Source organism: Trachurus japonicus, chromosome 8 (assembly GCF_045865225.1).
Source record: "Trachurus japonicus isolate A0001 chromosome 8, Traja_1.0".
In the NCBI taxonomy this organism is placed as follows: domain Eukaryota; kingdom Metazoa; phylum Chordata; class Actinopteri; order Carangiformes; family Carangidae; genus Trachurus; species Trachurus japonicus.
The window spans coordinates 9,015,106-9,032,128 of NC_140914.1; the positions used below are offsets into that span (position 1 = coordinate 9,015,106).

General features: G+C 42.1%; 2 protein-coding genes across 2 annotated transcripts in view; both read right to left on the minus strand.

The window, feature by feature from the left end:
- The window catches only part of LOC146982592 (C-reactive protein-like), a 468,648-nt gene that overhangs the window by 130,844 nt on the left and 320,781 nt on the right, over positions 1–17,023 (minus strand). The window lies entirely within an intron of this gene.
- The window catches only part of grin2ca (glutamate receptor, ionotropic, N-methyl D-aspartate 2Ca), a 58,353-nt gene continuing 42,595 nt past the window's right edge, over positions 1,266–17,023 (minus strand). Inside the window, exons 6-13 of the mRNA XM_085783633.1 lie at positions 12,101–12,269; positions 10,107–10,260; positions 9,595–9,720; positions 8,073–8,302; positions 5,595–5,755; positions 5,280–5,467; positions 4,001–4,233; positions 1,266–3,142 (exon numbers count right to left, since the gene is read on the minus strand). Of these exons, the coding sequence (XP_085639759.1) occupies positions 1,520–3,142; positions 4,001–4,233; positions 5,280–5,467; positions 5,595–5,755; positions 8,073–8,302; positions 9,595–9,720; positions 10,107–10,260; positions 12,101–12,269 (2,884 nt within the window). The 3' untranslated portion in view covers positions 1,266–1,519. The remainder of the gene's footprint in view (positions 3,143–4,000; positions 4,234–5,279; positions 5,468–5,594; positions 5,756–8,072; positions 8,303–9,594; positions 9,721–10,106; positions 10,261–12,100; positions 12,270–17,023) is intronic.

Sequence of the window (17,023 nt, forward strand, 5' to 3'; positions counted from 1 at the left end):
CTTATGTGGCAAAGCTACTTTTCTCTTGCTTGTTGTTTGGTGGATGCTCTGTGTTGCTTTCATGCTTTTGCTTTGTGCTGTGATGGACTATGAATACTGATGTGTGAATATTATCAGTGTTATGAGTGTTACGCATTGCTTTGCTCACTGCAGCCATCATTTGGCTGAGGTTGTTATCACTTTAGCGGGAGGAAACATGACAATTGTTATATTTTATTTTTCATACTATTTGCTTGACTGGAAACACATTAGGCTTTTGTAGTCACAGTCACATTTCTTTTCCCTAAGAAGAGGGGACATTTTTAAACCCATTTCTGTGTTCTTTTTTTTTTTTTAAGCTTCATTTCTCTGATGATGTATCATAATTACAACCAAACTGCCAAGTGCTTGTTTTATGCTTTCCACTGCTGCTGCTGCATTATGAAGGTCATATCCATGTACTGATGGTCACCTGCTCCTTGTCAGTGCTAACATATCTGATGAACCTCCTGTCAGATCCAAACTATTAATATTTCATTTTGATATTCCTAAGTTATTAATAACTGATTCACAGCAGTAAAGTTGTAGTTTTATCTGTCTCTGTTCAGAGTAGGCTGTTCACAGTAGTGCCTGGATGACACAATGTCGGAGCACACAGTGCCCAAGGTCAGAACTTGGGCATTCAGTACTTTGTACCCAGACTGTATTCACATAATCATCCATTCTGTGTGAGTTGGCAAACTGAAATAATAGTCTGCGTGAACAATACAGCACAAGTGAGAAGTAGAGAGTCATCTATTATCACTGTTTGATGTGTGAGCATGTTTTACATACAGATTGAGATGACAGATAATTCCAAAAGGCCCTTGAGATGACCTTGTTCTTTATTAAAGGGTAGTGTAACAATGGAAATACACATGATACTTTTTTTTTTTCTTTTAATGGTTTTCCCTTTTTAAAATCCCAGTAAATTACATTAATGACCAATGGAGCAGAAAGCCTCAGAGCAACTTTGCATCCAAGGTCATGGAATTAGAAAATTCAGATATGTCAGTGCTTAATTAACAAAATTATCTCAATAGTATATCTCTCAATTGAAATGGTGGGTTCTGAAATGAGCTTGGAAAAAAAAGACAAAAAGTAATGTCTCAAGTTGTAATCAGATTGAGAGGCTACAGTATATTGTCTCCCAGAAGTCTTTCACATAGCAACACATCATTTAAAAATCCTTTAAATAACAATCAACAGGTTAAATTCTTATGTATTAAATACTTTTCAACATTGCCTTTTCTTTTTTTAGTATTTTAAGTTTGGCTTACAAAGTCCCAGCAGTAATTTGCTTGTCAGTGTGTTCTCCTTTACATTTTGCTGCCTAAGATATTATTGCACTGATAATTGAGAGTCAGCACTCTCAAATACACTATTGGTGTAGAGTTTAATTTTTGCTTTGACCAGAGGCTGAGGGGTTAACTCTGAGGCATACTCCTCGTCAGAGGGGCTCAGTCTGAGAGCCTAGTGGAGGTCCAGTAAAGACGGTGGCTCAGACCTCAGACTCCAGGCTGGATACCCTGCCCCAGGGCTTTGGCACATAGGGACTGTTGACTCTTCGCGCCACCAACACCTGCCTCCGCTCTCTGCTCCCAGGGCCTGGGTCTTCCCTCTTTCCTGCGCCCTCGTAGGCCCCGAACATATTGTTGTGGTAAACCACCTGCCTATCACTCATTCGAGGGAGCATCGCTGCATTATCTGGGCAGTGGCTTGTACAGGGAAACAAGTGGCACATTTCCTTGGAACCGTCATACAACTGGGATGGTCCCTGGGCCAGTGGCCCCACATACACTGGTAAGTCTGTGTAGGAGTTCAGGTAGGTGGAGTAGTGTCTGTGCACCACTGTGGAGGAGGAGCGGCGCAGGGCAGCGGCATTCTGCAGGATGGCTTCCCTGTACGAGGGCAGCCGGGTGGATTCAGAGTACTTGAGCTTTTGCTTGTAGGGGTATGAACCCATGTGGGCTGGGTCCAAGTAGGCAGGCTCAGCAGCCAAGGGATAGCAGGACAGATTGTGCCCCAGACTGCCGTAAAGCTTGTGGGGCTTGGGGTTGGCCACTACCACCCGAGGAAACAGGTCAGGCATGTCTACGCGGGTGGAGGGTGATGTGGATGTGGAAGGCTTTGTTTCATCTACCTGATGGATCCTGTCATTGCCCCATGTGGCTCTGAGAAATGAGGCGCGACGGTTGAGTTTGTCCTTCCCCAGGAGTGGTACGTCATCCATTTCGGGCTCCAGGTAAGACTTCATACAGGAGTTGCAGCTGGTGCTGCCACCTGGGTAGTGTCTCGCTGCGCAGGCCATGGCAGCAGCATCAGAGGCATGGTTGTTCATGAGGTGGTTGGCCCTCAACTCAGCAAGACAGGATCGAGGTTCATCATAGTCACCTCTCACTCTGGGGTCTGCAGCATCATACACATAACTGTGTGACCTCCTCCTCCGGGTCACACAGTCAGGCGGGTAGCTAAACTTCCTCCTCAGCGGTCCTTTGTGCTCCACATAGATATCGGGCACCTGAAACTCCCTGTAAGGAACAAAAGGGGATGTAGGGTGCCGGGCCTGGTTCTCCACATACAGCCTGCTGCTGTGGTGGGGGGTGGGTGTACCGGAGGAAGCCGGGTCCCTCATGGCGATGTGAGGGCTGCTGAGGCTGGAGATGGGCAGAGTCCTCTCGAAGACATGCTGACTGCCACGGGCGGGCAGCGTGTAGCGGAGTGGGGTGGGCCGGGTCACCACACGGGGCTTGTCGAGGAGGGGCTGCGTTGAGGTGTCAGCATAATGAATTGGGAACGTTGGTGTAAGGGCCCGCTGAGGGTATGGTGAATGGTTGTCAGTGATGCTGGAGATGTAGGGTAGACGGCCATGGGCCATGTCTGTGGTGGTCACTCTGGGTGGCAGGCCTGCCCGCATATTGTCACCCCCACGCCTGCTCCAGCTCTCTATTGTTTTGGTGGCATTGTCCAGAGAGTTCTCCACTCTGGCTGAGGACACCATGTCCTTGGCTGTCTGCAGCATCTTCAGCATGTTAGCTTGTGTATAGTTGGTAGTGACGTCCGGACTCTGCATGCTCCCATTGCGGTCAGTATGCTCTACTCCATTGAAGCAGCTGTAGATGCCCTGCAGAGACACAAAAAGGTGAAATTACTATTTTTAAGCCTTGTCAGATCACATAAGAGATCCCAGCAATGTCTCAGTCATGTTGTTCGATAAGCAGTGTATTAAATTTTGGTTGATTTCTATACATTTTCTATTAACAAACTTAGAAAATGGGGTAAAAACAATTACATGAAAAAACTGTCCAAAAAAAATTCATTGTAGTTTCTTTACGTTTGCGTTGCTGTGTTTGAAATGTTGTTTGCACAGAGCATGGTTTACAAAAACAGCTCAGGCATATGAATGAGCTGCTGATCGTGCACTTAACATATTAGTTTCTCCAGTTTTATCCCACCTGCTTTATTTTACTTTCAAATTGTGTATCAGTTCTGAATACTTAATCTCGCCTCAGACGACTGTCGACACACGTTTTAATGGGGCAATTTAAATTCAATTTCTCAGGAATCACAACCAACACAATATTTCACCAAGTCCTTTTATTGCTATAAATTAATTTTATTTTTCTATCTTTTTTTATTTTTATTGTTGCTGCCCTTGAGCTGTGCTGGTTGTATACTGATTTGACTAACTGTGTTTCCAATATTCCTAAAGCTCTGTGTTGAAGGAGACAGCAGGCTTTATAACTGCATTTATTCATGTAGCAAGGCTGTCACATACCTAACTATTACATTCTCTGCAACTTCCTAACTGCAAAAAAGTGTTTTGTTGCATATGCTGCATTTAGATTTAAACTTATATTAATAATGTATAACCGATTCAGATATGAATTGTACAGCCTTTTAGGGAAGTGACCTTTAAAATTTGTAGATAAAACAATATACATTGTGGCAATGACGTTTTTCCTGTGTGAGGATTACTTACTCTACTGATGGCAAGAAGGAAGTCCAGGCGTTCTGATTTGCGGACTGAATGTCGTAGTTTCCAGTAGAGGAGATGTTCCCAAGCAAAAACCAGCAGGCTCAGGCCCATGGCCACGAGGAGCATGTAGAAGACCCCGGCCATATTGTCAATGTCCAGCTTACTGCTCATCACCTCTTTCTTCTCATTACGGCAGATACCTGTGAGCCAGACAGTCTGGAGCTTCTGTGTGTCACCTGGGAATGAGGAGCACAGCATTACAGTGTTCAGCCCTACTTTCATAACAGTAGTATGATTTGGGGACTTTCAGTCCTGTAATTAAACTCTTCACAACCCCTCATGAAACGCATTTACATGAAATTATCTCAGATAATCAGTAGACCTGACCCTCATCTTTTATGGTAGTATATGTCCAATTTTTCTGTTTGTGAAAGAGTGAATCCAATAGCAGCTAATTATCAGAGGAAAAGCAAGGAATGGCCCTAACGCTACTGCAAATTTGCATATAAAACTAGTATAAGGCAATTGTTCAGATTTAAGATTTTAACGGCATAAAGGTAAGCTATTGTTTATCCACAGTTGCAGACCGGTACACTGGTGGCCAGTTTGATGTCTGTTATAGTTTTGTCTTTTTAACTTGAATAACTTTGAAAAACTGAAGATATAAAATTAACCCTAACCCTAATGCTTGACAAGCAAATAAGAGAAGATAGGAAATGTGTGGAGAATGTATGAACTGTGGCCTTGCAAAAAAATTGCATCTCTCCCACCAGCATGGGTCCTGATGCCCCAAGTTGGGAACCAGTTTCCTGATGATCTGTTGCGTTATAAATCACCAGAGTAATAAAGGTCTAATATCTTATGCAGTGTACTGTACTGTACTGTGGTGTGTTCTTCTCTTACCACTTATTGCATATTCCTGCCAAAGGTGACCTGCCTTTTGCCAGAGGCTTCAAAATTACTTGCCTGAGGAACTTATGTTAGCAGAATAAGTGTCACATTTTAAATCACCTCTTGATACTAGGTTTTATTGACAGCATTTATGAGGGTTTTTTATTCACATACAGTTTACTCTAATAATATTTTGTAGCTCATATTCATCAGTTTCCTTACTTTTTCAATATATGGTAGCTTTTATTGTATCATCATACCATTACATTATGGAGCACTTTGCATCATTCCCATACAGGTTTATGGAAAAGGTGCAAAGGCTGTTATTACAGTATTATAGGTAATATTCTTTGAAACTCAGCATCTGCTGTGTATATATTGAAGAAATTACCATCGGCCAGGAACTGAAGCAGCGCCAGGTCGATGGGTCGTTTCCAGCGTGAATCCTTCTGCAGGGCGATGCCATAACCAGTGGTAGCAAACACTTTACCACTGCCAATGGTCACCAGCTTGCAGCCCTCATCTTTGCCAGCCATGTAATTCAGCACAGCAGCATCATAGATAAAGGCATCCAGTTTCCTAAAAGGGTAAAGAGATGGATTTGTACTCGAATGGCCATTATATAGCGGTTTGGCTCTGCTCTCCTCTCAGTTCTTCTGTACATGGTTATATTTATTTATTTTTACGATCCTTGGCAGACACATACCCTGTTTTGAGGCTGTTAAGGGCATCCTCTACTCCCTTCTGGTTGTATTTGACCATGTGGGAGTGCATCTCGGGGTAGTTACTCCTTATGTTGCGTTCTGTGCTGCCATTTGGGACCGTACCAAAGCGGAACGGAGGGTACTGCTCCTGTGGCTTTTGAAACTGTCAAAAAGGGAAAAATAAGGAAACACAACAAATATGAAAAACAACATTGATTGGTTGCATATCTAAATTTTTTTCTACAAAATATTTGAACTAAATAGCTATCATAATAGAGATGTTGGCGGGGCGGTGCGTGGCGCAGTGGGTAGAGCGGCCACCCCATGTAGAGGCTACAGTCCTCGCCGCAGGCGTTCCCGGTTCGAATCCCGCGTCGGGCAGACCTTTCCTGCGTGTCATTCCCCCTCTCTCTGCCTTCCCATTTCCTGTCTATCTCTACTGTCATCACTATCAAATAAAGGCAAAAAGCCGAAAAATATACTTTAAAAAAGAATAAAAAAAATAATAGAGATGTTGGCATATGAGCATATAAGCACATTGAGCTTCTCTCAGCACCCTAATTTCATTACCGAACTCCTTTCTGTCATTTACAAGTGCCACTCTCACTGTGAGGCCAGATAAAGATTTACTAATATATTGACATGCACCACCTTTGCATTTTTATGTTTTCTGCCCCAACATCTGAGTGCTTATGAGCAAATTATCTTGCTGGCCCTTTGCACTGATCGTTTCCACATCTGACTCCACAATTCACAAACCTGGCGATCATAATTGAACTCTGTGTCGAGGACACCATGTCCAGATCCACATTTCCTTAATTCTTTTCTTGTCTGCAGTAGGAAATGAACTTTCCATTTCATCCGTTTTGCTTTTGGCAGTATTACATGCATTAAATTAGCTGTGAGGACAGGAAGTGGGACAGGGTGGAAATGCAGCCGACAAAATTGTACTTTTTCATTAACCTTATGCAAATATTTTCACAGTACATTAGTAAAAGCACTCTGATATCAAACCTTGAACAATCTATCAAGGTCAAGTTAATTGTAAGTTCATTTAAAGAATAGAGCGAAGAGGCAGTTTTAGAGTTACAGCCTAGAGAGAACGAAATACCTTATACAGCTAAGAAGGCCTAGACCTCATATTTGCAAAGTGCTTTGAAATAACTCCCATTGTGAATTGGTGTTACACAAATAAAATTGACTTGACTTGGCTTAAAAGGGGACTAGATCCAAATCTGTGGTGTCAAGGCACTTTGAGTGGCAAAACATGTGCTACAACCTTGCCTCTAAAAGGTTTTGAAGGGCTACAAAAAAAACCCTACTATTTTGACCTTGGTGTCTGGGAAGGAAGAGTGGTTAGTCCACCAGAGGTCTCTTGTAAGGAAAATGTAAACATCAGTAGCTTAGAGTGTTTGACTACATAACAGTCATTACTTCTTTATACAACTTGAACTTACTGAGATTGAACTAACTAGCTAACACAGCGCACGTCAGTGAAATGTTTTCTGCATAACTCTTACTGTTACATAGGACAGAGAGGTGGTGTGTCAAACACAAATAGTGGATTGAAGGAGGCTGTACTGGGCCAATGTCAGAGTTAAAATGATGTGTTACCTATCACAAGGACTGTGTTGATAAGTGAAGTGTCTGTTCTGTAGGGATGAGGTAATCATCCGCCTTAACACAGTGCAGTGTCCTCAGAGTAGTTTGTACGTCTCTATCACTGTCTCCTCTGATACAAGGTCACTTTCTGTGGCTTCATCTTGTACCTCATTTACATTTACTTAACCTGAGGGGTTCAGCACAGCTGGACAAACAGCAATTCAACCCTCCATTCCCCCCATGCTGCCACGCAGAATGCTGTTCAATAATCTATGGACTGGCTGTCAGAATGGCTCTGTTTCTTTCTCTGCATAGCAGAGTTAATGTATAATGAGACAAGAATTGTAAATGACTTTGCCAGAATCATAATGAGCAGTGGACAGCTTGGTCTTTTCCTCAAATGCCTCCTTAATCCCTGCAGTAGCCTGCGAGCAAAGAGTCTACAAATCATTCCTTGTGCTGACGGTTTAACATGGATTTCTTTGTCAATACTCATATAAAACACAGGCCAGACAAATATGTACAGTATATGATAAAACCAGAAATTATAAACACTGTCTGCTCCGAAAACCCACTTGTGTATTACATAGGCTTCTCACAGACTTCCCTATCTTAAGAGCTTGTGGATATAATTCAATTTCACCACTTGCTCCATGAACTCTTTTATATTTTGTGGGGAAAGTGAAAAGTCACAGCCATGACATTGCCACTTCTGGATATTTGCCTTTCATAGCTCTGCCACACATTGTTTACACACCTGAAATAGACCACTTTGTGTTTTTCCTAAGCTGTACATCAAACACAGAAACACGCCTGATGACACACACACACACACACATACACACAGGACTGTCAATGACAAAGACAGAGCTCTGTACCTTTTTGTCACTCAGTCCAGAGACGGTGTCGATGTATTGCTCTTGGATCATGAAGGCTGCCAGGTTAGCAGTGTAGGAGGCCAGGAAGATGACAGCAAAGAAAGCCCAGACCAGGACCATGATCTTACTGGTGGTGCCCTTTGGATTCTCAATGGGGACTGAATTGTTGAAGACAATTCCCCATAGCAGCCACACTGACTTCCCAATGGTGAAGGTTGGACCTCCAGGATCTAGGGCAGATGAAGTTTAAAGTAGACATAGTGGACAATGTTACAGGAAACACTCACCTCTTTATAATGATTATACAACTAGATAACAAAATGGGTAGTCATTGCCCTGTAGGACGATTAGCTGAGCTTTAAAAAAGAAATCAGCATTTTTTCCATCATGCTTAAAATATTGTTTTGGGACTGTTGAGGAATGTTTACTGCTCTAACTTGTGCAATACTCATATATTTTGAATGCACAACCGGTTGTCGGTTATCTGACCTCATGTTAAAGTTATTTTTGTATGAAAGCAAGAGCTCTTTCTTGTCAGTTCTGCTGATATAGTCTAGTGTAGATATATGACTGCATTTTGACTGAGGTAGGTTTTTTTTGTGTGCCAAAGCAGACATCTGCTTCCCTGTTTCTGTGTTCATAAGTCAGGTTGCTGAAATGTTGACAAGATATGGATGTAGTTTTCTCAGTGTCAGTCTGCACCACACAGTGGTACAAAATTAGATCCAGATGCAGGTGACTGACAGCTGTGTTATGGGTGTAGTATTTCTGTGCAGATCAGAATATATAAGTGCTATAATTATGATGTCTGATGTCAGCTGATGAACTTGTGGAACACATTTGCATTGACAATCACTTTCTTGTAGTCTAGATAACTCATGATGTCCTTATTATGCAGTGAGAACAAAGACATCCAAAGAAGAGCTGAAGCCAAGCCATGAGTAAAACCACCTTTGGCCTTTTTCTTTATCCATTATAAGATATTTTATAGACCACATGGCTTCAAATTGAAACTGCAGTATCTCAATTTTCCAGGCATTGATCCGATATGTGGCCACTGTAAATAGGATTAGACCTCACATGTTCTCTGCAGCCCCCTGAGACCGTCAAGACTTCAGTGTTGATCTCACCTTTTGTGGGAATTCAGGCTGCTAATAATAAATTGATTTAATTCACCCATATTAAAGTTTTCATTTGCAATCTTGTCTCCATCATGACAAGGTTAAAAACATTTTCATTGGAATATTGGAAAAACTGCACATTTAGTGCTCATTTAAGATGAAAAATAAAATCCAAGGTAAGACTTGGGAGAACGCTTCACTTTTCATTTTATGTTTTGGTTTACATCACATGCCTAGGTGAGGCTGTCTCATCTCTGATCTACCAGTTGCTTTAAGTTGCACTTTAAACAAACCAACTACAAAAACAGCTACTGCTTTTCCATCAAAAAGCTTCTTCTTCTTTGATGTTGTCATTGTAAAGGGACAACCAGCAGAAGGACTGAGGAGGAGGTGAGACTCACCTTTGGCTGTGACCAGGCTACGGTTGTACCCAACTGGACTGCAGTACTCAAAGACAAAAACTGTGATGGCCACAACAGTCAGACACATGACGAACATCATCACCCAAACTGCTGGACTGTATGGTTCTGCAGGGACAGAGGACAGAGGGTTTAGGGAGGCTGGTGAAACACATTGAAGGTGATCATGACATTAACTATCACAGAATCTCTAGGCAATTGAATCAAGTGGACTTAGTTTTGTCTTTGAATACATTTCGCCCTTTATCCAAGTGGCTACATCAGTTCATGTAGACTCGACTGACTAGTCTAGACGAAATGATGAAGCCACTTGGATAAGGGGCGAAATCTTCAAAGACAAAACTAAGTCCAGTTGGACTTGATTCACTTGCCGTCTTCCATCAGACTTGATCTAAATTTTATTGTATTTATTTGTTTGTCAGGGATAAAACCAGCTGATCAAATGGAAAGAATGTAAAAACAGAAATTTCCATTTCCAGTGCAGAATTTCTCACCTAAAAAGGCAGATGGTGACACAGTCCCGTTACTTCTGGCCACCATCACACTGATCCCCGTCTCCACAAACGGCACTGAGAAGTCAATAATCTCAGAGCGCTCTTCGTTTATGGTCAGCGAGCCGATGGCCATGTCTGCCCGCTTGTAGAACACCTGCGGCAGGAGAAAAGTAAATGGAGATATTTTTTGGTTGAGATGAAAGTGCGGAAGGGAAACAAATCTGTCTGTCCGATGTAATACCGGAGGTCCGCTACTGACCTTTGAGATAAATCTCATTTATCAGTGAAGTCAACACTCTCGGCCTCTGGCCCTGAGGGAGATATACTGTCTGGTCTGGTTCTTCCTGCGCCCATGAACAGCTCCAAAGCCTATCCCAGTGTTATTTTGCCTTTTTTCCCCACCACCACGGTGTTGTAAAGCATGATCCACCATGTAATCCATCTATAATCCATTATAAGGTATTGTAGTATATAGTATAATGCCTATTGCATAAGGCGTCTGTTGAGAAAATAGTAGTAGCAGGAAATGTTAGTGTAATCGCTGTAGGCTAAAGGTCAGTGGTGGTCTGGCTGAACAGGAAATGATGCTGTTTTTGCTTGTACTCGAACCTCCCAATGTCCCATCAGTACCCACCACACCACTGTTAATCATGCTGATGGAGAGCTGGTAGATTTACAGTCCAGACACTCCGCCTCATGCAAGCTATTAGCTCTCCTATGGAGGTTGATGCCTCATTGAGCACAATAGCCTTCCTGTTTTTGAAAAAAGGGGGAAAAAGGGAAAGCTAATGTTGTATTCTCCAACTCCTTAAAAGGAGGGCTGGCCAGAGCAATCTGACAGTGGAAATTATTCACAAGGACACCTACTCCTCCCTTTTCTACAACAGTTCCTCCTGCAGCCACCACAGTGACCTTGGTACCTATTCATGTACTCATTAATCTTGACTTCCTTTTTTATTTTTTCAGCTGAAGCAAAAAAGAGTCTGAGGTTCTCATCTTATTTATTATTGGCACGTTCACTGTGATCTGTTTTTATCAGAAAAGGATCCAACTCGTCCTTTCATACTTTCGAAAGTGAATTTAAGGTTTTTAAGTACCAAAAACCATTGCAATGTAGTTTGAAATCAACTCTCTCAGGTTGTTCTCTGGAGCTCCGGAGAGAGAGGGCTCAATAAGTGGGTTATACACAACACTAATAAACGAAAAAAATCAATGTATGGTAAAAATTAAAGACACATTTCATGCCTTTTTGATGTTTTGAGCAATGAGCATGCCCTAATGCTCACATAATAAAAGAATCAAATCATTAAATGTAAAGTTTCATGTTCTTAATTGCAAGTTGCAAATAGAGTAGTCTTCTTTGGACAAGGTACTGTGATCTACTATATGTCCTGGATATTGTAGGTTTTGTAAGTATGTCACTACTTATATAGCATTTTACTTAAATGCACTGCTGTTAGTTCATGAATATTTTCTTGGTGAGCTAATGATATATTGAGCTCATTCAGTTCAGCATATTCAGCTTTTCACATGCAAGGATTATGAAATAGTTGTAATAGAGTTACATTTCAAATAACCTTGCTGATTACATGAATATCTTCACACACCTATCCTAACACACTGATGTACTGACGGAAAAATGAGAGGAAAGCCAGGTTGATATCTGGCAGGAGGGATCATTGGATGGTATTGTGAATATGGTGTGCATCATATGCAATGGTAAAACACCAAATAGGAGTTTTATTGCTTTTGCAAGAATGGTGTTCAACCCTCCATCATCATGCTAAAGCACACTGAAGCTGGCCTGGTGGCCCAACACCTTTGTCTATAAATGTGGTCACCTGCTCGTATGTTTTGCGTCTTGGCAGTTAATATTTCACTCTGGGCTTTTGACAACAATGACAAGAATCAGCTGACAGAGAATTGACCTCATTCATAATCTTGGCGATGTCGCTGTGCTCCTCCTGTTGCCATGTAAAACCATCTGTTCTTACCTCTCCAATCATGCCGTTCCAAATGCCTCGGACCAGTTTGCCGTGCTTGCCGTTGGTGACCAGGTAGAGGTCGTAGGAGAATTTAATGGTACGGGACAACTTCTTCAGGATGTCTATGCAGAAGCCCTTACAGCACAGTTTGGTGTATGGCTCAGTGTGACCCACAATACTGAAACACAAAGACAGAGAAAACAGTGGAAGTCATGGTTATTTCATTTAGAGGTCAGTGCAGTGTCATCCCTGCTCTGTCTCTTTAAGAAGGATTCCTTTACATTATAGGTTTCTGTTGATCTAGACTGCACAGTTGTCATTGTTATAGATGATGCTATTAAACCCCCATTATATGTTATCAATTGAAGGGAAAATCTGCAGTTATTCTATCCAGTAAATTATTTGATTGATACGAACTTGTATTTGGAGAACAGAAAACAGCGTAATGAATACAAGATGGTAGTTCAAAGCTGTGTTTCTGCATTTTTGGTGTTTTGCACGTGGTCATTGACAGTGCTTTACAAGAATTACAAGACGGAGGAGTGCGAGACTGAGAGATAAATGTAAACCAGATGATGGGGGTAAGGAAAGGTGCAGCCATCTTCATGACATCAAGACTGGGACTCTGACGTCAGGATAAGAGGGGGTGCAGTTAGGAGAGTTGGAGCTACTCCACAGGCTTGCGCATTATGTCACGGCCCCGACAGATGGACAGACAGCTGGGTGGACCAAAACAAATCTGACATAAATTAATCACAAACAAACAATGTCAGACAGGAGTGGAACTCAATGCTGGATTATTTGGACTGAATAATGGCAACTTGGAAATAGCTTCCCATCTTTAAAATGTTACCTGAGAGTTATTCAGTAGTCAAACTGCCAGCATGGCATTGGAAAATGAAAGGCTTTATCCATGATTCATCATGGGTTTACAATGCAAAATTGAATTAAACTATTTATTGTTTTTATTACTTATAGTAACTGAGCAGCTTATTTATATTTTCAATTTCTTTATCAGTGGGCCTTGATAAAAGTTTAATATTTTTTATTTTTACCTGAACCCAAGATAATATCATCAAATGTCTTGTTTGGTAAGATTAAGAGCCCCAAACCACAATTTCCAAAATTCCCAATATATTAAGGAGAAGATGCTGGGGATTCAGGCCTGGAGCCAAATGGAGAACTACTGTAGAAGGACTTATGATAAATGTGCGGTCACTGTTGTTTAAATTGGACAGGCCTGGTTGTACTGAGGACATCCCAGCTGGAACATTGCGTATGCTCTACTACAGGCTTGACTGAGACATGACTGCAGAGACATATTCCAGACTGACTCCACCATCACCAGCTTTCAAACTGTACTGGTGATGGGCAAAGCAGTAAGAAGAAAGGAGGGGTGGGAGTAGGGGGGGAGTGCAGTGCTGTGAACAACAGATGGTGTAATCCTCTTTCACTGTTACTGTGAAAGAGCGTTTCTGTAGCCTGGACACTGAACTGTTAGCCGTAACTCTGTGTCCATATTCTCTGTCAGGGGAGTTAAAATGTGCTATTGTTGTTGCTGTTAATATCCCACCATCAGCTGCTCCCAACGTAGCTTGTGACATCATCACCGCCATCATTGCTAGATTACAAACCCAACACCCAGATGCTTGCATGGTCATCTCATGAGACCTCAGTGAATCACACTTTTCTTTCAGTGACGTTCTACTAATTCTTCACGTCAGATCACAGTGCTCAACTCTTTGCTCCTGCCCATTTCCTACCATCACCATCGAGATGACTTTAACTCCACAACTTAGACTTGGATCTTGTGGTCTGGACTAAAGTTTCCCATTTTATTATGAACATACACCCATGTACAGTAATACCCATCGCATACCAAGCTGAGCTAGTTTGATAAAACAAAAAAAAGAGACAGTGCGCCTGCTTACATATAGTACTGATCTTCAGACGGAGCATGCAGCAGAAGCCAATCAGACGGTTTTTGGCTCTGCATACCAACTAAAAGAGGCTGACGTAAGGGATGAAATCAATTTCCCTAACTTATCAGTAGGATTACCAGGAACATGGGGATGAAAATGTCCTTCAGTTTCAGACTAACTGGATGACGACAGTGATATGACTCAGAAAGGATGGAGAAAACAGAGTCTACACCCTTCTAAGTATAAGTTGTTATACACACTCTCACAGCTGACGTGTGAGGCGTCACACATCAGCTGTCCTTCACTCCGTCACACTACACAGAATGAATGCAGCCAGAATTAAATGCTCAGTTGTCATGCTTCTTTTGGGTCGGGGCATTATTATATCATGTAGTCTAATCCCAGGAACAGTGACAGGTCAGTCGGTGATGACATGTAATCACCTGAACGAGTCTAATTCTGTGTGGGAAGCACTGCACCATAAAAATAGCAACACACCAAAGTGTAAGTGTAGCTAAATTTTAAAAGGAATGGGTAATGGCACTGTGAGTGGTTCATTGGATGTCTCACCCAAAACACTACCATGGATAATTAAGAGATTGGATACATCCACTTTGAACCATTTTCCTATTGCAACAACTGTTAAAATAGCCAAAAACACATGGACATATCCTCCATGCACTTCACACAACGCTCTTTGGATCATTAAAACAAAACCCGTTGTGATTCATGCACATCAGGATAATCTGGGTTAGTACATACCATAATGTAAATCACTGTAGTAATTGGACTGGGCTGGGCTTTTCCAGGTGAAAGGCACTGTACTGTACATGTTGTGGTTTCAGGCTGGGTTTTCCATAAAAATCTATTTCCAAAATGTGTCGGGTTGGAATTAGCTTCATGATGTTAGCTTGGTGGGATAATGTCAGACAGCTGCAATTATCTATTTTGTTTCTATTTTATTTATCCACAGAGAGGAGGCGGTGCACCTGAAATCCTTATTTGCTTTCAGAGAAACCAAAATTGTTGGTTTGTGTACGGTGGGCAGTGTAAGGTGATGTGGAAGTGAACTATTGAGCCATGGACGCAATGCAGAGACCACTAATGACACGGACCTTGAGTCTAATAGATTCTGCACCCGCACATCAGGACCAAGAGGCAATGAGTCGAATAGGCGAGGCAGCAGACAGATCCAAGCCACGATGAACAGAAACAAATGAACACTTAAAAGGGAAACGAGGCTGCCAGACCAGACCGTGAGTAAACACAGTGGTCCCAACATCCCCGGTCTCACCAGCTGCCAGGGTTAGGGGCTGGGATCTAAGTCGGCTGCCAGTTGCGTGAAAGTGGGTCTTTGGGAATTGTCGCAAATTTGTGCTTGGTGATTTATTCAAAGTGTGGACATTGTTAGAATAATGTTTTGAAGTTCCTTTATGGATGGTGACAGGCACCAGTTTGTGCAAGAGATTATTTCAGTGTGTGCACGCAACACTGTCAGTGGCCATCTGTGTGTGTTTGCATGCCATCTCAAACAAAATTAAAGACAGCACTCTCAGGGAAAGCTGTAAAATAATAGTTACCTCTTAAGCAAGTTATAAAGCTGCAGCAGGTGATTTTTCATGTAAAAATACACCTGCCTATTAGTCTAAATCAAATTACAAGCTACAAAGTAGAAGTCTCAGTCCATTTCCCAGCTGTTGTGCTGCAGACTTGCCAAATTTAAAGAGATCTCAAATTTGTAGCTCCCAGCTGCAATGAAAACAAGCGATCACAGAATAAATTTGGTAAGTTGCAAGACAAACAAAGAAAAGAAAAGCCATTTCCCATGCACAGTGTTACTTTCTTAATTCTGACCTCAGATTACAATGGTTTGAAAAAGGAAAAAGTGAGGTTGACCTTAAAAAGTGCAATCTGTTGACATACTGAGGTTTGGTCTGTTGGGCTTGTGCTTGTTTGCTCTAAAATGTTACTACCTGTGTTGGTTGCTAAACATCAAGGTGCTACAGGGATTCTGTAACCACTGTGCTGAAATCACATGACACAGTTTGTAGGTATTGATGCTGGGATACTTTTCTAACAACACCGTGTGAATCCATCGATGAGGAAAATTGCTTCATGCAGCTTCCTGGTGCTGTTGCTTTGAGGCTCCTGGGAGCTCATTCACCGTGCCATTCAGTCTCAGCTTTAATTAAATTAACTTATGATCTAACTCCCATTGAACGCAACTAATATATGATGACATTATCTTCCCAGGTCAATACCACCCTTCACCAGCGCATTACCTCTGAATTAATCTCCGGCAATGTGCTCTGAGGGGAAAAAACCAGCTGCCTGCAGTTCAAAGGCAGTGAGAAAGTGAGCTTGAGATTTTCCTGATCCCACCGGAGAGCATGTCTGACTCATGGGGAAGAGCTTGTGTTAACTGCTTCAGGCTACTTTAGTCAAGTCTGAGTCTGGCACTGGTAGCTGTTTGTCAGGCCTCTCTGCGGACAAATGAACTACACAGATGCTGTGCCAGGAAAGCTGAACGTATGGCAGAGGTGTTGGAGAGTTGAAATGGAAATCCTGTATGACTGATAGCTCCCCGTTTAGGAAGCACTGATGTGGGTCGTAGATGGGCTTATGGGTGGGGAGGAGATTCAGATAGGAAATGATGACTGTATGGAAGGTTAGGGAACACAATTCTCAACTTGACTATAATTAGATATTGGCGTAGATGTTGTCTGGAAAACATCATGTAGTAGATCAAAGAAACAGACAAATATACGTAGTGTATGGTCTCAAACTTGAGGATGTTGCGTGAATAAAACAAGCAATTTGAAGACCTCAATTTTAGGCTGTGGGAGATTCTCGTGAATTGAACTTTCGATTTTCTGACAAACAGCAATCCACAGAATGACAATTGGAAACTTCAAGGAGCATCCAGCGCTTCACCCTCAGTTGTTCCCTCTAATGGTCAATGTTCTTCGTCAACTGACCAAAGTGCCGATTGCTTCATTGAACCTCTCAT